The sequence below is a fragment of the Rhinatrema bivittatum genome, chromosome 2 (genome assembly GCF_901001135.1).
Source record: "Rhinatrema bivittatum chromosome 2, aRhiBiv1.1, whole genome shotgun sequence".
NCBI lineage: Eukaryota > Metazoa > Chordata > Amphibia > Gymnophiona > Rhinatrematidae > Rhinatrema > Rhinatrema bivittatum.
The window spans coordinates 95060590-95085327 of NC_042616.1; the positions used below are offsets into that span (position 1 = coordinate 95060590).

At 44.6% G+C, this 24738-nt stretch overlaps 1 protein-coding gene across 1 annotated transcript in view; it reads left to right on the top strand.

Moving 5' to 3' along the window:
* Positions 1-24738, top strand: part of DPP6 (dipeptidyl peptidase like 6) — a 1747714-nt gene that overhangs the window by 1710795 nt on the left and 12181 nt on the right. The window contains exons 19-24 of the mRNA XM_029588457.1: positions 6081-6150; positions 8021-8215; positions 13057-13111; positions 14136-14241; positions 16066-16124; positions 24566-24638. Of these exons, the coding sequence (XP_029444317.1) occupies positions 6081-6150; positions 8021-8215; positions 13057-13111; positions 14136-14241; positions 16066-16124; positions 24566-24638 (558 nt within the window). The remainder of the gene's footprint in view (positions 1-6080; positions 6151-8020; positions 8216-13056; positions 13112-14135; positions 14242-16065; positions 16125-24565; positions 24639-24738) is intronic.

Sequence of the window (24738 nt, forward strand, 5' to 3'; positions counted from 1 at the left end):
AAGTATGGCTGCCTAGTTTTAGGCTGTGAAGCCTTTTTTGAAAAGTGGCATTTAAATACCAACTGGCACTGAAAATTAGCACTGAACAGCTAAGTACCTCTATCCACCCATCCCCAATACCCAAAAGAATGGGTCTCCACCTACTGATCCCTCCATCCACTTATACAGGACAAAATAGGCCTCTGCCCCTTTCAGTTTTCTATGCCTCCCTTGACAATCAAAATATGAGCGTCTGGCCCCCAAGCCCATTCCCTCCCACTGAAACCTAAACTTTGGGCCTCCTTTACACCATCTCATCCATCCCGAGTACCCATTCACCCCTCTCGAGTGGCCAGAATTCTTTGCCATCAGGATAGAGGGAAGCCACCCCCTGCCAGCACCACAGCTGCTCTCAGAATAGTGCTGCCTAATGCCTCGCAGCATTTCTAAGAGAGCAGTTCGGCAGTGTGGCTTTTCCTTTAGACATCCAGATTAATTTTCAGAACATTGGTCATCTAAATGTTATGTCAGTTGCATGTCCTTTCCTGCATCAAGTATTAAAGCTTGTAAGGAGGAATGCATTTTAGCTTGGAATGTTTCTATAGCTCTCTTCCTGGACTTTGGCTTTTTCTTATGGCATGCAGTAAGCATTTATGTCCTCACAGTATGGCTACACTTCATACATTTTGTTTACCACGGGTATTTTTCTTTCTCCTTTCTATATAACCCACAGCTTTTTTTCAACCACGTTATGCTTGATATTAGATACACCAGGTTCATTTCACGCTTAATATTGATCAGACTGTTCATCCTCTCACACATTTTATTTCATCTATTGCCCCTTTAGACATTGATTTCTTTTATTCACTAGCCTTTCAGAATGGATATTTACCATGGCCGCCTTTCCAGCCTCATCGTAGATACATTGAGCCTACTTTTGTCAGGCTTCTGCTATTTTAAAGCAGTGCGGGTATAAAGACCAAAGATGATGCACAGCATGGATAAGGGTGGGCGTAGACGTGCAAGAGACGATTCCCTCCTCTGTTTCCTGCTGCATCCACTTTCCTTTTACCATCATCGCTCCCTTCCATAGATCTTCTCCGATACGCTGTCTGCTATTCTATCCCTTCTTTCCTTACCTAATAGAACATTTGTTCTTGGCGTATTTTGGCTTCTTTTGGAGTGAGAACTCCACGGTCTGTTAGCCTTAGGGTAAGGAAGAAGGAAGCATAAACCCTAACCTCATGAGCCTCTTGGAGCTTCCACTTATCGTACGATTAAAGCTTCTTGCATGACCAGGCCATAAAATCGGTCTTTGAAGAAAATACTTAAGTTGAAATCCCTTTTCATGCTGTGCTACCAAATTCATTTAGAGAGGGCATTAATGAAAACCTTTTCCGAGGGTGAAACATTATTTTACCTACTTAAATGGGATTTTTAATTATTGCCAGCCTGTGCCCCTAGCTTCCTGCAATCGGGCAGCTGTGGAAGAAACGGCAAGATTAGCTTGTTGCAGTCCCTCCTGCACATGTGGCCATTTAAATCATTTACAAAGACCTGAATGTGTTTGTGAAAGCCTGAAACTTCAGGTGTCTCACAGCCCTCAGAGAGGCCATTAATTTCAATTCCTAGCCACCTTGATGACTGACACTAATGCTGAGAAGTTTCAAACGTGGATTCATTCAGTCCCTTTTTTTTTAATCTGTTTCTGTGTGTCCAATATACGCCCGTATGCTGGCTGAACGCACATACATGTGCGCAAAATTTGATATGGATGCGCGCATGAGCAAGCACGCCAGCACCATACCCTGTTCTCCCAGTTTGTTCTCAGTTCACCCAGTTTAGAGAAAAGGCTTGCAAACCCCCCCTAATTTTAAAGCCACCCTTTCTCCTGTTAGCTCTGACCCTTAAAACACCGATTTCCCCACCTAAATTTTTTTAATTTACTACTTACGTATCCTCCATAGCAGAGGTAAATTTACACGGCAGGAGACCCTGGCGCATGCCTGGGCGTGCAAGTATTTTCGCGCACATTTCTTGGCCTTTGCCCGACACACCCATGACCCGCCCAGACCATGCCCTTTTTTCTGAACTTTTAGCCTGTGCTCATACATGGGGGCATTTTAAAAGTTGTGCGGTGCATGCCGGCCCCTCTTGTGCAATATCTCTCAGCTTTGGTGCGCGTAGGGCTTTTAAAATTCACCTTTAAGTGTGCATATCTTTCTGTACAATTAATGGTACAACAAACTGCTGATACTGACGGCATATTTAGTGTACATAAGTTCATATACTTGGAAAGATGGCAAGGAGTTTCTCAAGAAAATATGACAAGGAGGGTTGCACTATTTCAGTTCAAAGCAAAAGTGACATTTCACAATTAAGAATATGTAACTCATGTATCTTAACGTGGTAAATTGTTGACTTTTGTACTTGGTACATTTTTTATTTGTATGTAATGTAAATGTCATTTAAAAACAAACAGCATGAATAGTGTTCAATGAAAACAATTACCTTTTTTTTTTTTTTTGCATAGTCAGACGTGTGAAACTTTATAAAAGAAATTATGCAATATGCTACATCATTGCTGCAGAAGTTTGAAAAGTCTGCTACAGAATTTGCTAACTGGTGCCACAGAATCTTGAAAAATCTGCTATAGGAACCTGGGGGGCACTGTTGCCAACCCTCTGTGTGGGTGAAGGTACCCATGTGTGTCAGCAACACAGAGACGTTTACCCAAATATGTTAAAAGCATTCCCATGGCAGATTTTAGTCAGGGCAGGCATTTATGTAGGTAGGATTGAAAATCCGAAACCACTCGTGGAATCTGGCCTTGAAATAGGGGCAATTTCGTGTGGGTACTTTTCCATGGGGCAATAATCAAAGCAAAGCTGCCTACCTAATTTTGCTTTGATTATTCGTAGAATAAAAACTGCCTGCAGGGTTTGCAGAAATGCAGGCAGTTTGATTATTGCCTCCCTAGTTCTCACAGTTCTCCAGTGCTGGAGACAGGATGCTGGGTTTAAGAGACCACCCGTCTGACCCAGTGTGATATTTCTTATGGTCTTATGATCTTATTGTATAAATGTGAAAGGATGCCTCTTCAGTTTCTTTCAGGATGAATGAGAAAATATTACATTTCACAATACTGGGCTATATTTTCAAAGGTTTGCAAGGGGGAAGAGTAATTTCCAAGCAGCCCCTGTTATTACCTCATAGGGGATCATTTTGTAACAACCCACGTGTATTTTCAATCAAATAGGTACGTAAGTTACACCAGTTCACAAAGGGAAAGTGCCCCTAAAACTACCCGCAGACAATTACATCTGATCATATATGTGCATAATATTTCTGAGGAAGTTTGTGAATACTTTTGAAAATGTAAAACTAGTGCAAACTGCTGCCCAACTCTGCCCCCAGGAACGCACTGTTCACTATGAGTAAGCTTACATGCACACAGGCTATATTAGCGTAAGCTTACCCCGATATCAAGTGCGCAGTTCTCCATGGGCAAAACGCTATTTCACCCTAGCAGATGGCTTTGAATATTACCCCCTCAAAACCTCATATCCTTTGTTCTAGAACATCCTTGAAACAGGTTTGCCACTTCTTCATTATTTATGCCTTGAATTTGTATCAGAATTTGTCCTTTAGGAGAAACATGTTTAGATTTCTGAGTCTTATCTCATAAGGTTTCTGATGTAGACCCCACATCATTTTTGGTAATCCTTCTCTGTACCGCTTCAGGTCTATCAGTGCCGGTGAAAGGATCTGCAGCCGAAGTAACGACGTCACATAATCTCTATCTCTCCCTTCCCCCCTCTCTATCTCTCCCTTCCTCCCTCTCCCCACAGCCACCCGAGCACCGCTAGTCGCACACCGCAACCTTTCCCAGCTCCGTGCCTCACGTGCACCTCCTTCGCCATACCGCACCCGCCTCTCTGCCCTCATTTGCTCCTTTCAAAAATGCCGTCCTAGCGTCCGACGACAGCACCCCGCCCACTTCTGGCCCCCTAGGTGGCTGCCTACTCCACCTAATGCTCCTGCTGGCCCTGCTATCTGTGTCCTTCTTGAGGTGTAAGGCCTTCAGTTTTGGACACAGTACTCTAGGTGAGGTTTCGCTAATAAAGAGTACGTCATAATCCCCCTTTCTTATCCTAGTTATATCCCTCCTTAGCATCCTTCCAACTCTGGCCTTTGTCTTGTTGCACTGTTTCTGAACGTTAAAGTCATCAATATAATTGTTCCAAGATCTTTTTCCTGCTTTAAAGTGTCTGTCTGCTTATCATTTACTGCCTTTTCTTTTTTATTGATACTTAACTACCAAGCAGTTGAGTATGCTTTGAGCTTCCTTAAATTTTTCTCATTCCAACTACTTCCTCCAGCATATCCACTATGTTACTGATTTTACCATCATCTGAAACAGACAAACTTTCCCTCCTAATTCCCTCCACAAATATCCCTCACAAAAATATTGAACAAAAACAGCCCCTAGATCGAGCCCTAAATGCACACCATCTTTCTTTCCTCAGAGTGACTTCCATTTGCAGCTACCCTCTGCTGACTATCACGCAACCATTCTACCATCCTGGGGCCCATCTCAAGGATGCTGACTTATTTATATGAGCTTTCTAAGTGGGAGAGTATCAAAAGCATTGCTAAAATCCAAGTAACAAATTCAACACACACCCTTGATCTAATTCTCCAGTGACCCAATCAAAGGTTCATCTGACATCATCCCATGCTGTCTCAGATCCTAAAATCCTCTAGATTCAAGAAGCTTTACTGTGCATTCTTTTAGAAAGGGCTCCATTAATGCAAACTGAGGTGTGCTCAGAAAGAAATCTATCCTCTTAGTTTTGGCCCTCTTAAACTTCTTGTGTCACACTGATTTTCACTTTCTATCGGGCCGATTCAGTATGGTGCGCTCAGCCAAATGCACCTTTAGTCCCGGTTTGGCTGCGCGTTTTCGACACACTATTTTTACCCCTTAAACAGTAAGGGGTAATAGCGCATCGAAAACGCGTGGTCAAACCCCGCCCCCCCCCCCAAAACTAATAGCGCCCACAACATGCATCCCACGCAATACAGAAAGTAACACCTGCCCAAAGGCAGAAGTTAATTTCGGCTGGCACAGGGAAAGTGTACAGAAAAGCAGAAAAAACTGCTTTTCTGTACACCCTCCAACAATATTATAGCGATATTAAGTCGGAGGCCCCAAAATTTAAAAAAAAAAAAATTTAAATCTGCCTGCGGCCCGCGGGTTGGAAGACGGACGCTCAATTTAGCCCGTGTCTGTTTTCCGAACCCGTGGCTGTCAGCAGGTTCAAGAACCAACGCCAGTAAAATTAAGCGTTGGCTGTCAAACCCGCTGACAGCCGCCGCTTCTTTCAAAAAGGAGGCGCTAGGGACGCGCTAGTGTCCCTAGCGCCTCCTTTTACCGTGGGCCTTCATTTAAATACTCGATCGCGCGCCCAGGAGAGTGGCCTGGGCACGCATTGGGAGAGCAAACGCTCACCTCGGAGTGCCGGCTCTCCCGCGGTTTTTACTATATCGGCTCGTATGTGCTCAGCTCATTCAAGCCTGTTGATTGAGTGTAAGTGACATACCAGCTATCTCCCAAAAGTTAAAAGGGACTGGGAACAAATATTTACTGCTTCGGTGAGGCTACTATCAAAATCTGTGTTGAAGCAAATTTGTAGATAGAAATGAAAAATATATCCTGAAACTACCAGCTGTATTGTTCCTGGTATACAATTTCACACACATTATTAAACCTCGGGAAGAAGAAGGATTTCTGTTTGCTTTTAGTACTCAGTTTGGATCCAAATATTTGTTTCTATGGCAATCAGATACACTGTGATCTTTACATATTACAGTAATGGGGATTAAAAAGAGTGTTACTGGCGATTTTGTTAGTAATATCTGACCATAAAAGATTAATTCAAAGAAATGATACTTGATGCACTTTTTGATATTGCAAAGTTAATATTTATCCTGTTTCATATCTTGTTCTATATACTTGTTTTGTTGAGAGCATTTGATCAAAATTCGATTTCTGTTGGTCAATAGCATGCCTATTTATTTGTTGTGCTTACACCTAGAACTGCTAATGAAGATCCTAAAGCCAGCAACGTTTATAGACACATCCCACTATCCTTTATTACTCATAGTGTAAGTACTTTCTATTTGTTTTTAATTATAAAAATGGTGCTCAGAAATGGAGTGCTCTGATTGGTCAGCCAAGATCACATGGGCAAGTGAGGTTTGTTTGTTTTTTTGGAAGGGAGGGAGTCCCGGTCTCTTATAAAAAGACAAACTGAAGTGATTTTTCTCCCCATGTTGTAAAAAAAAATAAATGCCTGGATGTGAATTAAAAGATTGTTTCCATAACTTTTAAATGAGCAGTTTACTGCACTTTTGGTTGTGTCTCACTTCTTACTTATTTTCTTGTGTGCTAATTCAGAAGTCTGGAGTTTCTAAGTAGAAACTGATGGAAATATTTTTCCAGAAAATGTATTTCAATGTGTCGTCTGTACTTACCGGGCTGATTCCTTACAACCGCTGTATTTCAGCATGACTTCAGCATTTGGGGTTTTTATTTTTCTAAAATGGCCCTCAAAATCGGAGAGCCATGATTGTTCAGTCAAGACCAAAGGTCCATGAGGCAGAATTTGACTAAACAAACCATAAGGTCATCCAGAATCTTCTGCAGCCAAATGCCACAGAGATTCCATTTCAAGTTCAGAATACCACCTGCAGCTAGGAAGCCTCCAAGATATTTAGTAGTAGGGCCGTTACTAACATTCAAGACCCCCCAATTCCTGTAGAAAATTACGAGTTAATTCTACAACAAAATTTGGTAGCATCAACTTTGAAATTCTGGGGAAAATCTGTGCATAATCTTATAGGCACAAACATTTTATTTAAAGCTATCCATTTTAAAAAATGTGTCTTTAAAACAAGACGTTTGTCCAATCAGCTGTGTGCCCCCCCCCCCCCCCCCCCCCCCGTTACCGCCGGATTTTCTAAGGTCACAGACCTTAGAAAATCCAGGCCTATATGTTCACTTTTGATTTCTTCCATACTTGTCCGTGTATAAGTTTTACTTTTCTTACTTTGTATCAATTATAGCCTGCTAAATTTGAAGGAAAATCACTCTGATAACAAAAGCCAAAAACATACATACATAATCCAAATAAACTATAAAGAATACAATTGCCAATTATATCCTTAACATGTAAAATAGAAGAGCTGCAAACATATTTTTTATATTCTGTATTCAATACAGAAAGAAATGATAATTGTAATTCTTAAGTCCCAAACATTAGTTAGAATCAGAAGTTTTCAACACAGACCCAGGGACATATCCAATCAGTCAGGTTTTCAGGCTATCCACTGTTTGCAAATCTGTCACATACTAGATTTGTGGATATCCTAAAAGCCTGATTGGCCGGGTGTATCCTGAGGGTAGAGAACTACTGAGTTAGAAGAAAAAGTAATAACATAGGACTCAAATTAAACAAATGGGAATAACTTTTTTAAATTTTGGAAGGCAGTGAAAACATGGCTTTTCTGACAGGCTTTTGATTGCAGAAGCTGATTTTACAGTATAGCCTGTTGACCACCATTTGCTAACCAGTTTTATTTTGGCCAATGCCTCTCTGTATGTTAAACTTTAGGACTTCTTGTTGTCCGCTTTGTATGGCTGTTTTGTGTTACCGTGCTTTGTGTTATTAATTTATGTGTATTTTTCATTTTATTACTGCTTGGATAAATTATTTTACAAGTGGTATATAAAGTAAAATAAATAATAATAATAGGTTATGACAATTCCAGGCAAGAGCAGTTAATGCGAAATTGCATGAACAATACATAACTCTGAATAATGGTAGTTTTGTTTTAGTGGAATACGCTGTAGGTGAGAGATTAAGAGAGAGATTTTCACATATGGGCACATGCTTTAAAAGTAGAGCTTGATTCGCCCTTTCAACAGGGTGTGATTCTGAGATGGAGTAATATTTACTTGATATTTTCTTTTCAGTGATGGCTCTCCTGGTAGCCAGAGTGTGACAGAAAAATTTGAAATAAACTGGGCAACGGTGCTGGTGAGCTCATTTAATGCCATCGTTGTGAAGTTTGATGGTCGTGGCAGTGGCTTTCAAGGTACCAAACTTTTACATGAAGTGAAGCGTAACCTGGGATTTCTGGAAGAAAAAGACCAAGCAGAAGCTGTCAGGTGAGCTTCCACTTCTGGGTGCTCAGCTTTGGATAATCGTGCCCTGAAGTGCCGCACGGGGACGATGGGAAACGTGTGCATGTCTATCACAGCTTGATTCACTCATGTTAGAAGTGGGACTTCTGCTTCTTCGAAGAGAGAAGCAGTTCTCAGATGGGTTCATCAGTCAGATGAAGAAACGGACATTGGAAAAAAATCATATGTGAATTGGTTATTGCTTTTGAGTAATCTCTAGTTCCGATGTAAACGTACCCAAGGACATGGTAACTTTTTTTCTTATTTCCATGCCAGTTTGTGTGCACTCTGTGCTTAAATGTATAGTTTTGGAGGACTCTTTTGTATGGAAGGCAGGTTTCATGAATTTCTCATTGCACCTTTCTATTATGTTGAAATGTGCTGTCATGGTATTAGCAATACATTGTTTTGCAACATACATTCAGCATACTTAATGTGAAATCTAGTGCTAGTTAACATTGTTTCAATTGCTTGGAATTTGCCTTAAAAATGGGTGCATTTATGTTGGTTTTGGAACTACTTATCAGGCACAATCAAGAACGTTTGCACAGCTCCTAGACCAGGATCAAACATTTTCTCTTACTAACTCGGATATCCCATTCCATGGGTAAACCTCCACTCCCCTGTCCTTTCAGCATAAATTACAATAACTTCATTTTGGCCAAATTACATGCCACACTTCTATTACTCTATCAAACTATTTTCAAAATTAAAATCGGACATCACTAATTCAGAAATATGTTCATTACATTCACATTTTAAGGGCCGGCCTGGTGGCTCTGTGATGGTGCCACATACTGCCATGCAGAGAGACCTGATCTCAATTACTGGCTCAGGACGTCATTCCCCAGGTCAGCCAAGGCTGGGGAGGCTGCAGAGGCAGCATCCACCACCTCCCTGGGAATCCAGGAAGTCATAAAATAAAAAAATTCAGGCAAGAATTTAGGGGGGTGGGGAAGAGAGGGGAAGGATGGTTAGGCAGGGAGTTAGGGAAGTTCCCTCCCAGTTCGCGCCTTAACTGGAGAGGACTGGGAGGGAACCAGGGAAGGCACAAATTAATCTCTGCGCAGACTTTGCAAAAATTCACACACACACACCCCCGCGCACGCTGCCTGCACACGGATTATAAAATCCGGCACACATGTGCGCGCAGCCACCCAATTTTATAGAATGCGCATGCCGGCGTGCGCACGTTATAAAATCAGTGTTCATCTTTTAAAATCTACCCCTGTGTGTGTGGGTTTGAATATTCAAACCTTCTCATGTAGTTTCTCTTTCTCCCCCCTTTCTTCTCTTCTAGAGAATGCTTCCAGAATCTGTGTTTGAAAGCACGCGTTGCTCAACGACGCACGTGCTTTTAAACGCAGACAGGTTGGGTACTACTCAAAACCTCCACTTCTGCAATTTTATTAGCAGAAAGTGCTTTGAATATTGCCTTCCCTGAGGGCAATTTTCAGTTCCCCTGTGGAGCTGCAGGCCTGAGGGTACTTTGGGGCCTACAAACTTACTTTCCAAGAAAATGTCCACACGGAGGATCAGTTTGAAAATGTCTTGCCCAGCGGGGACTGCAGGACTGTAAATATCCACAAAGTATGCAAATACAAACTCCCGCCGGGAAGTACCTGGGAGGAGCTAAAAATAAACTCCCTGTGCATACTTTAGCACAGGTTCCTGAGACTCCACAGCCAGTCGGGTTTTCAGGATATCCACAGTGAAGATGCATGAGACACATTTGCATATATGGAGTCTCCATGGTATGCAAAGCTATCTCATGCATATTCATTGTGGATAGCCTGAAAGCCCAGCTGGTTGTGGGGTCCCCAGGGCAGGATGGGGGACGCCCTCTTTACTGGGACTGCCTTGGCCCCACCCTTTTTCATGCATTGAAGAGGGAAAGGGGGAGCAATTTTGAAAGGGATTTTCCCCATGAGTGAATACCTGTTTACCTGCTGAGAATCCTTTTGTAAATTGCTTCTTGTCATATATTCATGATTGAATAGCAAATGCTAGAGCTGTGGTCTATGGCTGTTTTCTCTTCCAAGTGATAACATTCAGGCCGATACAGAAAGAAGCACGGGAGAGCGGGCGAGCGCCTGCTCTCCCGACGCGCGCACAGGCCAATCTTCTAGGCGTGCGATTTAGTAAAAAAAAATATTGAAATGAGGGCCCGCGGTAAAAGGAGGCGCTAGGGACACTAGCACGTCCCTAGCGCCTCCTTTTGACAGGAGCGGCGGCTGTCAGCGGGTTTGATAGCCAACGCTCAATTTTTCCAGTGTCTGTTCTCGAGCCTGCTGACAGCCACGGGTTCGGAAAACAGACACCAGCATAATTGAGCGTCCGTCTTCTGACCCGCGAGCCGTGGGCACATTTTACTTTTTTTTTTTTACTTTTTAATTTTTTTTAATTTTTGGGGCATCCGACTTAATATCGCTATGATATTAAGTCGGAGGGTGTACAGAAAAGCAGTTTTTTCTGCTTTTCTGTGCACTTCCCCAGCGCCGGCAGAAATTAGCGCCTGCCTTTGGGCAAGCGTTAATTTTTTAAAGTAAAATGTGCGGCTTCACTGCACATTTTGCTTTCTGTATTGCGCGGGAATGTCTAATAGTGCCCGCAACATGCATTTGCATGTTGCGGGCACTATTAGTTTCAGGGGGGTTGGCCGCACGTTTTCAACATGCGATTACCCCTTACTGTATAAGGGGTAAAGCTAACGCATCAAAAATGTGCATCCAAACCTGGGGTAACAGTGCGCTCCACCGGAGCGCGCTTTACTGTATCGGCCCGATTGTGAATTAAATGCTGCAGACTGTCCGGTGAGCAGCAAAAGAAAGAAAATGATAACGTTCCTGCCTCTTCTTTATTTTAGTTTGTATCTGGCTCCTGAGGGCCATTAGCATTGAAAGTTCCCACCATTCTGAATCTAAGTAAATTGGAGTGCAGCTACACCAGTTGTTAACAAAGCTCCCCACTGTCATTGCACTGGCAATTCTTAGGCATGAATCTAGCATGAACGGCTGGAGAGGGACACTCAAGCAATGAGATGTGTAAATATGGAGGGGTGGGGACAAGCATTCTCCACAATAAAAGCTGCGTCTCTTTTTATTCAAAGAAAAATAGTAAGTGAGAGCACATAAGAAATTAAATACAACTATAGATAGACTGATAGATATAGATCTATGAGGATAAAATCAAAGGAGACATACAGATAACTAAAACTGAAAAGGAAGTATGAGAGCCAAAGAACATAAAAATATTGCTGCTACAAACCCTGCTTTTTTATTTTGGAAGAGCCTTAAGAAAATTAAGAGTGATTGACCCTGTGGGGTCTTCACTTGTATATCCTCCACATTCCTCCACTTTTGGCACTGCTGCTAACGATGGCTCGATTGTAACCTGTTGCGCTACTTCCGTGGCTGGAGCCATGGGAGGCACTTACCTTTGTGGCCCGGGCCGCCGCTGTTCCCTCACGGCCCGGAGGCCGCCCTGAACCTCGTTCCAGTGGCACGGAGGCCACGCTGCCGCTGCTACCACTGCGGCTGGGCCGCCGACATCATCTCCCTCAGCACACTCCGGAGGCCTCAGTCCTCGGGCTCTCCAGCAGCAGGGAAGCCGCCCCTCAGCTCACCTTCGCGGCAGGACGCTGCCACTTCCGCGTCGGGGCTTGCCTGCGGCCCTTCTCCGGCACCTCCTGCTCTCCAGCTACTTCCTCCTAGGGGCGGGCTCGCGGCTTCTCCTGTGATTTAAAGGGCCAGCACAGGTGTCCTGCTGGAACTCCTCCCAGGGTGTTGCCTCTCCTGCCCTATAAAAGGGCTCTTCAGTCAGTCCTCCAGTGCCTTGGCAAGGAGCAAGTTCCTTGCTGAAGCTAGCTCTCCTGAGCTGGCCTCCTGTGGACTTCTCGTCATTGCTCCTGCCTGGTCCACGTTGTTCCAGTCCTGATATCTTGATGTTCCGTTCCAGTCCTGAGGTCTTGATGTTCCGTTCCAGTCCTGATGTCTCAATGTTCCATTCCAGTCCTGATGTCTAATGTCCCATCCCGGTCCTGATGCTCCAGGTCCTGAACAACTCGTGCCACCGGAGATTCCTTGTTTTTAATCCGAGTTCCAAGTTCCACGTTTTATCTGCTCCTGAATCCAGTCCTGACTCTGGAGAATCCAAGGGGTTGCTTCACTCCTGTGCTCTGAGACTTCCCGAGCTGGCCCCGCTCCCCATATGTTCAGTGACCAGCCATTGGGCTGTGTAGGTTCTTGCTTGCTCCCTCTGTGTCTATGACTATGTTTCAAGTCTTCAAGGACTTTCCTCGCTTGTTTCAAGTCTTCAAGGATTTTCCTCGCTCACTCCAAGTCTACAAGTACTTTCCTCACTCGCTCCAAGTCTTCAAGGACTTTCCTTGTCTGTTCCAGCCTCCCAGACAAGGTCTGTCTCACCGCAGGGGCATGCTTCTCTCGTGCCCACTGATCCGCACCAGTTGGCGATGGCCCTAAGTAGAACTGGGCTCATCTTCCCGGAATCGGGAGCACCCCCTAGCACTCCAGCCTGTGGCTCCACAACATAACCTTACTAACCCCACAGAACAACAAAACCTTTAGGATTGTTCTTGCCTCTCCCTTTTGGCTGTTTTCACTTGATATTATCCCTCGACACACCAATCCAACTTAATTATAGAAGATCTAGCCTACTATGGAAAAGCATAGAGCCTCCTTTGTGATGATTATATTTTTAGACTGGTAGCATATGCTTCTTTCATAGGTAAGATAGTTAATTAGAAATTAATATTGTTGTAACTTTCTTTGCCCTGAATTTCTTTTCTTCTGTGCTTTTAATTTCAGAAAAATGCTGGAAAAACCATATATAGATAAAATGCGAGTTGGTGTATATGGAAAGGTAATTTGTTTTCTTTCTTATTTCTTTGTCTGTTCAAGATCATTCAAACATTTATTCGGTCAAATAGTACAGCACTCCATCTTAATTTGTTACCAGTGGCTCTAGTCATAGTACTTACTCCTTTTCTGTTTTCCGAAGATTTTTAGGTGCAAAGCTCAGAGTTGGGAGCTGCAGGTGGAAGAGAAGGGCATAGATAGGAGTGATTTGCCCAATGAGTGGCTTTCATGAACAGGGATGTAGGAAGAGAAAAGAGAGTAGTGGAAGAAAAGAGCTGTAGAATGAATGCTTTTATATGTGAGCAATAAGAGCTTGAACTGTATACAGTGACTGTATGCAGTGTCTTCAGAAGAGGAGTTATACTGGTGTAGTAAAATGTATTTATTTTTGAAAAACAGTCAGAAAACCTATTACAGACAATTGCTCCAACCTACAACATTAACAAAAAAAACCAAAAAACTAACCAACATACCTCCTGATACCAATAGATAATAACAATAAAACAAAGTATAACTACAAAATACTCACAATAGAATAATACAACAAAATACTCCAATATTCGAACACTGTGAAAAAGAAAAGGTGATTATCCTTTTCTTCACTGGAGCTCTGCTGGTAGAGCACAGCCCCTCTGCTGCCTCTCCTAAGGGCCCTCATCAATGACTCTCCAAGTACTCAAGGGTTCTCCTTTATAACCATTAGCTCACTGGCCAACACTTTGGGAAATGGACTTTCCTGTCACTCAGATAAACATCTATACCATTAGAACCTCCCATTGCTGGCATTTTATCTCTTTTAAAGAATCGTAGGGCTCTGTCAGCCCTACATATAAAACCAGGGCATCCAGGTTTCAGAATTCTACTTACTCCATGGATTTACCAGGTCTCTGATTTAACAATTTAGATTACAGGCTTCTTCATCTGAATATAATTGTTTATCTGTGGATAGTATTGCCACCCAGTTGGCACAAAGGGTGGGCTTGCCGTATGTATATGTATACACTCGTATCTGATATTCTGTTCTCTAGGATTATGGAGGATATCTAAGCACTTTGCTTCTTTCGGCTGATGAAGAAAATCCAATGTTTTCATGTGGCATTGCTCTTTCCCCCATTACTGACTTTACATTATATGGTAAGTACTAACTAGTAACCAAGGAGTTCATAATGTAGCAATCAAGAAATTGTTGTGATTCACAGAAGTCCCAGCATCAGTCACAGTACTAATTATATCAGAAATTCATGAAGAATTGTACTATGTAAACATTTAAACCTATGACCCCCTTATCAAGATACTACTTGCCAAGCATACATGTAGTCAGAATTATCTGGACAATAAAATCAGATAGGCTAGCATCAAATAATTAATAGAGAAACCTGTGAGGGAGTTGGCTGGACTGTTAGATGATCAAGGGATAAAAGGGGCACTTAGTGAAGACAAGACTGATATTGGGGAGATAGCTATTACAAAAGTAGTATTTAATAGTGATGATTCGGAAGAACTGAGATAAATCATGATGAATCTGGAAGATGTAATATGACAGCCTGACAACCTAAAGAGTATCAAATCAATTGGGCCAGATGATTTACACCCTAGAGCTCTGAAAGAACCAAAAAATGAAATTTCAGATCTTACTATTAATTTGTAATCTATCATTAAAATCATCTATTGTACCTGAAGATTAGAGGATGGCCAATGTAACACCAATTCTTAAAAAGGGCTCCAGGGGTAATCTGGGAAACTATAGGCTGGTTAGTTTGACTTAAGTGCCAGAAAAAAATTGTTGAAACTATTCTAAAGAACAAAATCACAGAACATATAAAAAGATATAGTTTAATGGAACACAGCCAGCATGGATTTACACAAGGGAAATCTTGCTTCACCAATCTGCTACATTTTTTGAATAGGTTAATAAACATGTGGATAATGATGAGCCAGTGGATATAATGTATTTGGATTTTCAAAATACAATTGACAAAGACCCTCATGAGAGATGCCTGAGAAAATTAAAAAGTGACAGGATAGAAGGCAATGTTCTATTTTGGATTGAAAACTGGTTAAAAGATAGGAAACAGTGTGTAGGACTAAACAGCCAATTCTCTCAGTAGAGAAAGGTAACTTGAGTGCCTCAAGGATCTGTACTAGTACCTGTGCTTTTTAATACATTTATAAATTATCTGAAAAAAGGAATGACATGTGAGGTGATCAAATTTTAGACCTTGCAAGACTAGAAAATTGGGTATCCAAATGGGAGGTGAAATTTAATATGGACAAGTGTAAAGTGATATATCTAGGGCAAAATAATCGACACTGTAGTTACATGATGTTATATTCCATATTAGGAGTTACCACCCAGGAAATGATCTGGGTGTCATCATGGATAGTACTTTGAAATCCTCAGCTCAATGTGCGTCAGAAATCAAGATAAAAACAAAGCAAAAAACAAACAGAATGTTAGGAATTACTAAGAAAGCAATGGAGAATAAAACAGAAGATGTCATAATGCCTTTGTATCGCTCCATGGTGACATCGCACCTAGAGTACTGTGTGTAATTATGGTCGCCGCATCTCAAAAAAGATATAGTTGAACTGGAAAAGGTACAGAGCAGGGCAACCAAAATGATAAAGGGGATGGAATGGCTCCCCTGTTAGGGCTGTTCAGCTTGGAAAAGAGCTGGCTGATGGGGGATATGATGAAAGTCTATAAAATCATAAGTGGAATAGTTTGGGTAAATGAGAATCATTTATTTACTCTTTCAAAAAATACAGAGGCTAGTGCTTAGCTTTCAAACAAGCTTTAGACTTTCTATCATTTTATGTGCCCCATGAGGGGGCTACAGATGTATTAAGTTTGACCCATAACAAGGGATCAGCTAGTACATGTTTGTTCACCCTTATTCTTTGTTAAAATACACAAAGTGATAAATCACTGATGCACTTTCTTGATTTTTTTTCAAGCCTCTGCCTTTTCAGAAAGATATTTGGGATTACATGGAATTGATACCAGAGTGTATGAGGTATGTATAAATCCATAAACATAAGAAGTTAAGGCTAAATTATGCCAGAAGTTGAATCGGGTGACAAATTTACTCAATGTAATATTTGTAGTTTACATATGAGAATATTTACATATGAGAATATTTACATATGAGAATATTTGTAGTTTACATATGAGAATAGTCATTTTCAGACATTTTAGTGGTTCTACTTTGGGAGAAAAGGGATCTGGGATGAGAGATGTTGGAAAGAGAAAAGATTAATCTCGGGGATGGGGAAAGGGATCTGAGAGAACGACACTGGAGAAGTAATCTCAGGCAGGAGGGGGTATAAGAATAGAAGACGGAGGGGGAGAGAGGTGCAGGAGGAAAAGAAAGAGGGATCAGTAAAGAGAGGGATGATTTACTGGCACCATCTTTCAATATCAGTCCCTTCTGGCATACCTCTCTGTTCCCCTCCAGACACCTCGGTCTCTTCCTGCAACCCTTCCTCTGAGCCCCTCACTAACCCTCCACAGCTCCTCTGATCTCTTCACTCACGCTCCACAGCTTCTCTGATCCCCTCACTCACCACACTCCACAGTTCCTCTGTTCCCCTCACTCACTCTCCACAGCTTCTGATCCCCTCACTCACCACACTCCACAGTTCCTCTGATCCCCTCACTCACTCTCCACAGCTCCTCTGATCCCTTCACTCACACGCCAAAACTCCTCTGATCCCCTCACTAACCCTCCACAGCTCCTCTGATCCCTTCACTCACGCTCCACAGCTTCTCTGATCCCCTCACTCACCACACTCCACAGTTCCTCTGATCCCCTCACTCACTCTCCACAGCTTCTGATCCCCTCACTCACCACACTCCACAGTTCCTCTGTTCCCCTCACTCACTCTCCACAGCTTCTGATCCCCTCACTCACCACACTCCACAGTTCCTCTGATCCCCTCACTCACTCTCCACAGCTCCTCTGATCCCTCACTAACGCTCCACAGCTCCTCTGATCCCCTCACTCACTCTCCACAGCTTCTGATCCCCTCACTCACCACACTCCACAGTTCCTCTGATCCCCTCACTCACTCTCCACAGCTTCTGATCCCCTCACTCACCACACTCCACAGTTCCTCTGTTCCCCTCGCTCACTCTCCACAGCTTCTCTGATCCCCTCACTCACCACACTCCACAGTTCCTCTGATCTCCTCACTCACTCTCCACAGCTCCTCTGATCCCCTCACTCACCACACTCCACAGTTCCTCTGATCCCCTCACTCACTCTCCACAGCTCCTCTGATCCCCTCACTCACCAAGCTCCACAGTTCCTCTGATCCCCTCACTCACACTCTAAAACTCCTCTGATCCCCTCACTCACTCTCCACAGCTCCTCTGATCCCCTCACTCACCACTCTCCACAGTTCCTCTGATCCCCTCACTAACACTCCACAGTTCCTCTGATCCCATTACTCACACTCCACAGCTCCTCTGATCCCCTCACTCACGCTCCACAACTCCTCTGATCCCCTCACTCATGCTCCACAACTTCTCTGATCCCCTCACTCACTCTTGCCTCCAACCTCTTCATTCACTCTTCATCTCCCTACTTGGATTCCCTTATTCACTCTCTTGCCCCAGTCTCCCCTCATATCCCCTCATTCACTCTCTCCTTGTGTACCCCCTCTATTCTTATTCACTCATGCTTCTTCCCTTCATTTACTCTCTTGCCCCATCCCCTTATTCACGTTCCCTCTCTCCACAACTTTCAATCCATGGTTTACTCTTCCTACTTCCTCCTGCACCCACTCTGATCTCCTATTTCACTCTTACCCCATTTCCTCACTCTTGCCACATCTCCTTATTCACTTTTCCTCCTCCCACACTCTCTCATCCCCTCATTCACTGTTGCCACATACCAACCCCTCATTCTTTCCCTATCCTCTCATTCAATCCCTGTCCTCCCCACACATCTCCAATATCCTCATTCACACCTGGCCCTCCACACATCTCTTCATTCACTCCTATTCCCACCATGCATCATCTCATTCTTGCCATACCCCAAACCCCCTCACTCTTGTCTTGCACCCCATCCCTTCACTTATTTCTATTCAACCCATCACGCAAGATTTTCTATTCAAACCCCTACCCCATCCTCTTCCTGAGTATTCCTTAACTGCCCCTCTACCATATTGATTGGTGACAGAAAAAGCAGAAGAGCAGCAGCGACATGTCAAGCTGCTTCCTCTTCTCTTGCTGCTCAGGCCTTACTGCAGCTTTCAGTCGCAATGCTGAATGCATAGTCACTTGGTCAAAAGCTCCAGTCATCCCCAAGGAGCAAGGAAGGGATGTAGAAGACTTTCCTGGCAGGGCTCCCAGTCTCCAGTAGCAATTCCGATGAGATGGGCAAGATCCATGGGAAGAGGCAGCTTTTGTGGCCTGTCCTGTGACCGCACAATTGCTGGAAACTGGATATGACATGATCTACATATCCACTTACAATTGCCCTCATCAGGGTTCTCTATTCAGATGTGTGAGGTTGCCTGTACGCCTCCCTACTAATGCCAAAGCAGATACTTATATCTCCTTGATCAAATTTCTCATTTCATCCTCCATATGCAAAACAGACCCACTGTAATCTCTTCCATTTTCATAGATATTATACCCAAAGAAGGCTTCCTTCCCCACCTTCACCTTCACAAAAGTATTCTCTCTTCCCATGTACTTATTCCATAGCCATCCCCTAATTTTCAAATATTCAAGTAAAGATGTCCTTCTGGTATACTGTTAAATATTGTTTCTTCCATTCCCTTCATAGGATTATGACCCTGCACTCTGCATGTCAGATGTTCTCAAATAGTTAGCAAGCAAGCAATCATAGAGGGTGTTAAAGTGTAGGCCAGATGACAAGTAATGAATCCAGCAGTTCAGATGGATATAACATGATGAAAGAGATGGCATTGCTATTATAATGTATCACAGTTTGTATAACACTGTATAAATTCTGGCTGCTAGGCATCCCTCCCACCAGCAGAGGTCCTCATTGAGCAGTGCTCACACCCACTCTAGCTGCCTCCTTGATGCCTGCGTGACTCAGCAAGCCCTGCCCTATATAATCCTGCCCTTCTTTGAACTTGGCACCTCTTCAATGAGTCACCTTGGCTCCTTGCATTGGCCCATTTTGCCTTGCTTCTGTGTAGCCCCTGTGGCCTTCCGTTTTGCCTTGTCTTATGACCTCCTTGGCCTTCCTGCCTTGCCTTGTGGCTTCCTTGGCCTTTTTGCCTTGTCCTATGGTCTCCTTTGCCTTCTCCCCTTAGTCTGCAACCTCCTTCGTCATCTTGCTCTGCCTTGTGGCCTATGTGCTTTCTAGTCTCGCCTTGCCCTGCCTTATGGCCTGCTTAGGCCTTCTTGTCTGCTGGCTCTTTGTTTTGTCATATGGGTACCTTGTTGTGCCTTAGTTCCTGGTTACTTGTGCTTGTATTTTCCTTACCCTGTTCCTCTCCAGTCCTAGTTGCGACCTGGCGAGTCCCAGTCTTGTCCTGTCTAGATGTAGTCTTCTTTTGTCCAGAACTTGCCTTGTCCTGTCCTGTGGGCCTTCAGTTCTAGTCCTTATCTCCCACTACTGTCTTGCTTCCAGTTCCAGGCCTTGCCCCCAGTTCCAGCCCATGTCTCCAGCTCCTGTCTGTCACCTGCTCCTGTCTGTCTCCAGTTCCAACCCTGCATTCTGTTCCTGGCCCAGGAAATTTCCTGACCCTCACTTACCTTATCTGTTGGGAATTCAAGGGCTGCATCCAGGCCCGGTCCTAATGCCTAGACCTTGGCCCAAGCACAGGCTCAATGCCAGGGCCCGGCTCACAGGCTGGATCTTGATACCTGGGTCTTGTCCTAGGCCTGGGCCCAGAACCAGAGGTAGGTTCCACCTGGGCCTTGGCCTAGCCAGAGCCATGCCTTGCAAAATAAATGGTGCCCCCTGCTGAGGACGATGCACCGAAGTTAATTTACTCTGGCATGTCCCCAGCAGACGGCAACATTTTGAGAAAGAAGATGAAGAATTAAGAAGATGGTGGATCTATAAGGCCTGGGCTCCAGCAGCTGGACCTGACCCTGGGCAGAGGCCCAGGAATTGGGACCCGGCCTCTGGGCTCGGCCCTGCATTGGGCCTGGGCCCCTTGTCCTGTCATAGGCTGAGGTGCAGGTGCTGGGACCTGGACTCCAGACCGAGCTCCTACAATTAGGCCAGGGCCTAATTAGGACCGAGGCCAAGCTTCGGGACCCATCGTCCAGAATGAGCTCAGGCCCTGGCCTAGGCCAAGGCCTAGGCATTGGGATTTGGACTCTAGACCTGATCCCGGCATTGGGCTTGGACCAGGGCCTTGGCCTAGGCCTCCAAGCCTGGGTCTTGAGTAGGGTCTAGGCCAGGGGTCAGGAACCTTTTTGGCTGAGAGAGCCATAAACACCACATATTTTAAAATGTAATTCCATGAGAGCCATACAATATGTTTAAAACTAAATACAAGTAAATGTGTGCATTTTATGTAAGATCCCACTTTTAAAGTACAATAAGTCTCTGAAAATATTACACCAGGCCTTAAGACACCAATACATCTCCTATTAGGAAAACGGACCAAGTCAGGCTGCTATAGAGTCCTACACAGAAACTACACGCCAGCAGAAAACCTCACCTGAATCACGTGCTGTCCCTCACCTAACATAGAATAAAGAGACCAAAACGCATAACAAGAAGCATGCAGACAAAAACTGAATTGGAAACTGCAACAAGCCCGAGTCTCTGTATGCAGTGTAACAAAGGAAAAAAGAAACATCACCCATCCTTATAAAACAAATCAAGAAATATAAAATCATCAGCAGTAAAACTGTACTAACAAAAAGAACATATTTCGAAACAGCTGATGAGTGGAATATCCAATAATTAAAAACTCATATAAAACATTTCCAGATACCAACAAAATATTTCAAAATAGCAGACACAAAGACCCAGTAATGAAAAATAATAAGGATACAAAATTTTTTTGCTCTGCATACCTGGGAACGTTTGATATCCAGGTGTCCTGAGATTGTTCTGAATTAGCAGGAGGTGGGGTGGTTTGCTTGGAACTTTCTCTTCTCTCTCAGTTACATACCAGCGCTCTCTCTCACACTGGCTCTCAATGACACACCTATACACACATGCTCTCAGTACTCACATATACACATGTTTTTTCTCTCTCACTTATATAGGCTCTTAATTACACATTTACACACATGCTGTCTATCTTTTCACGCTTACACACACACACAGGCTTTCAATCACATAAATACATGCTGTCTTTTTCTCTCACACACAGACTCTCATTCACATGCTTACAAACCAGTGGCGTAGCCAGAATTGATTTTTTGGGTGGGCACAAGGTTAACATGGGTGGGCTGTAGGCATGCAGGTCTACTAATTGTTTTTTTACTGATAAATAATGCCAAATTATGCAGCATAGCATTCACATCTACGCCTAAGTATGAGGTTTACTTAATGATTCAAACATAATTCACGGTGATTTGTGGTACTTTAGCCTTCTTATTATTACGATTTTATACACGGCTCCTACCTGTCCATAAATTTTGAGAGAGCGGTTGTGTTGCTTATATTTAAATTGCTAACATCTCAAAATATAGATATATATTTTTACCTTTGTTGTCTGATCTTTGTATTTTTCTAATCAGTTGGTCCTGGTCTCTTTTTCCCTTATAGCTCATTTCCTAATTCCTTTTCAGTGTCTTTCTTCTATTACTGTCTTCTTCCCTTCCACACACACACACACACACACACACACACATACACGCTTTCTCTCACAGACTCCCTCCCACACACTCAAGCTGTCACTCTCATATGCTCTCTCCCCCCCCCCCAAGCTCACATTCTCTGCAGACACACATACAAGTTCTCACTTTCTCACCCCTCCCCAGGCTTATATTCTTATGCACACACACACGCACATCCAGGCACCCATTCTCACCCACACACATAAACCCAGACTCCCAGTCTCACCCACAAACCCATGCTCCCAGTCTCACCCACACATATTCAAGCTCCCATTCTCATCCATACATATACACATTTAAGATCCTATTCTCATACACACATTCAAGCACCCATTCTTATCCACATATTCAAGCTTCCATTCTCACCCACCCACACAAACCCAGGCTCTCATTCTCACCCATATATACACACATTCAAGCTCCCATTCTCACCCACCCACAAACCCAGGCTCCCATTCTCAACCACACATACACACATTCGAGCTCCCATTCACCCACATATTCAAGCTTCCATTCTCACCCACATACACACCCAGGCTCCAGTTTTCACCCACACACACTCCCATTCTCATCCACACATACACATTCAAGCACGTGCACAGCTTCCGCTTTCTCCCCCAGAGCAGGAAGATCAGCTGCCTCTCCTGCTGCCACCGGACTCCTGCTATCTTCGGGCGTTGGGCCGTACAGCCCGCCGAACTTCCTGTTGGGGGGGGGGAGCGGAAGCGCAGCGCACAACGTCCGCTTCCTCCCCCCCCAAGCAGGAAGATCGGCCCGATGCCCGAAGATAGCAGGAGGCCGGTGGCAGCAGGAGAGGCAGCTGATCTTCCTGCTTTGGGGGGAGAAAGCGGAAGCTGTGCGCGGCGCTTCCGCTCCCCCACCCCCAAACAGGAAGTTCGGCGGGCCGTTTGGCCCGAAGATAGCAGGAGAACGGGTGGCAGCAGGAGAGGCCAGCTGATCTTCCTGCATTGGGGGGAGGAAGCGGAAGCTGCGCGCGGCGCTTCCACTCCCCTCCCAAACAGGAAGATCATTTGGCCATATGGCTGCAGCAGCTCTTCCCCATGTGTGCCGTGATGGCACGCGAGGCGTGGGTTCTCTTGTTCGCTGTCGCGGGGATGGGATCCCGCGACAGCCTTGCAGTTCCGGTGCCAGTTGGGTGGGCCTGGGTCTAAGTTGGGTGGGCACCTGCCCACCCAGGCCCACCCGTGGCTACGCCACTGTTACAAACATGTCCTCTCTCTCATTTAAACACAGGCTCTCAATCACATACTCACATGCTCCATCACCTAAACCAGCTCTCAATCACACACAGACACACATGATCTCTCTCTTACTTATACACACAGGCTCTTAATCATACATACACATGATTTCTCTCACACACAAAGGATCTCAATCATACACACATACTCTTTCACACAAACAGGTTTTCAATCACAAACTTACACATACAGGTTCCCAATGGTAAACTTACATTCATGCTCTCTCTCTCACACAGGCAGGCTCTCAATCACAGACAAACTCTCTTTCACATGTACATGCTCTCAATCATTCACATACATGCAATCTCTCACACACACAGCCCCCCCCCCCCCCCCCCCCCCCCCCCCGCGGCCCGGAAGAGGAAGTTAAGAGTATCGGGTGCCTGCGCGGCAAGAAAAGGCCACGCTAGAGCGCTCGGCATCGGCCCGAAGAAAAGAAGACTGCAGCACGGCTCGGAGGAAAATGAAGAGGTTCAGCCACGGCCGATGGGACTCCCGCCTCCGCGAGGGCTTGAAAATGAAGAGGTTAGCGTTGGGAGGAGGGCTGCTGCGAGTTCCCGGGGTGGGGGAGAGAGAGAGTGAATTCGCTCATTCACTCTCTCTCTCCCCCACCCCCACCCCCGGAACTCGCGGCAGCAGCAGCCTCCTCCCAACGCTAACCTCTTCATTTTCAGCCCTCGCGGAGGCGGAGTCCCATCGGCCGCGGCTGAACCTCTTCATTTTCCTCCGAGCCGTGCTGCAGTCTTCTTTTCTTCGGGCCGATGCCGAGCGCACTAGCATGGCCTCTTCTTGCCGCGCAGGCACCCGATACTCTCCACTTCCTCTTCCGGGCCGGGAAGAAGAGATCACACTAGCATGGCCTCTTCTTGCCGCGCAGGCACCCGATACTCTCCACTTCCTCTTCCGGGCCGCGGGGGAGGGGGGCGGGAAGAAGAGAGCACGCCGGTGCCGCTGACTCCAGCTGTCCTGCCGCGTTCCGCCCGGGCTGACAGCATTTTAAGCCCGGGTGGAGGAGGTCCGGGGAGCAGCTGGGTCAGCGGGAAAGTGTGGCGACACTTGTCTGCGAGCCAGATGCAGCCCTCAAAAGAGCCATATCTGGCTCGCGAGCCATGGGTTCCCGACCCCTGGTCTAGGCCAAGATCATGGCATCGTAAGCCTATGCAAGGCCAAAGCTTCAGTCTGGACCAGGTAATTGGGAATAGGGGGAGATTCTGCCCCAAGCATTTTTTTTCAGATGGGAGGGATGGGTGTTGACAAGAAGTATTTTTATATGTTTATTTCATTTTTTTAAACTAAATAAGCAAAGTAAGCATTACACAAAATGAAATTTATGTGGAAATAGGCATTTTTAGCAAGTTTTTTAAGCACTACTTTCTGTGTTCTGTTTAATTTGTCTTCTCAGCTGGCCAAATTAGCACGCAGAGTGACATCATTGAAGGAAGAGAAATTTTTGATCATTCATGCTACAGCAGATGGTAATTAACTCTTTCATCTGTCTTATAAAGGTCTTTCAAAAGATCAAAATTATACAAGTTAAGATCTTTTTAATTTAGAAGTCTTTCCAATCCATTTGCT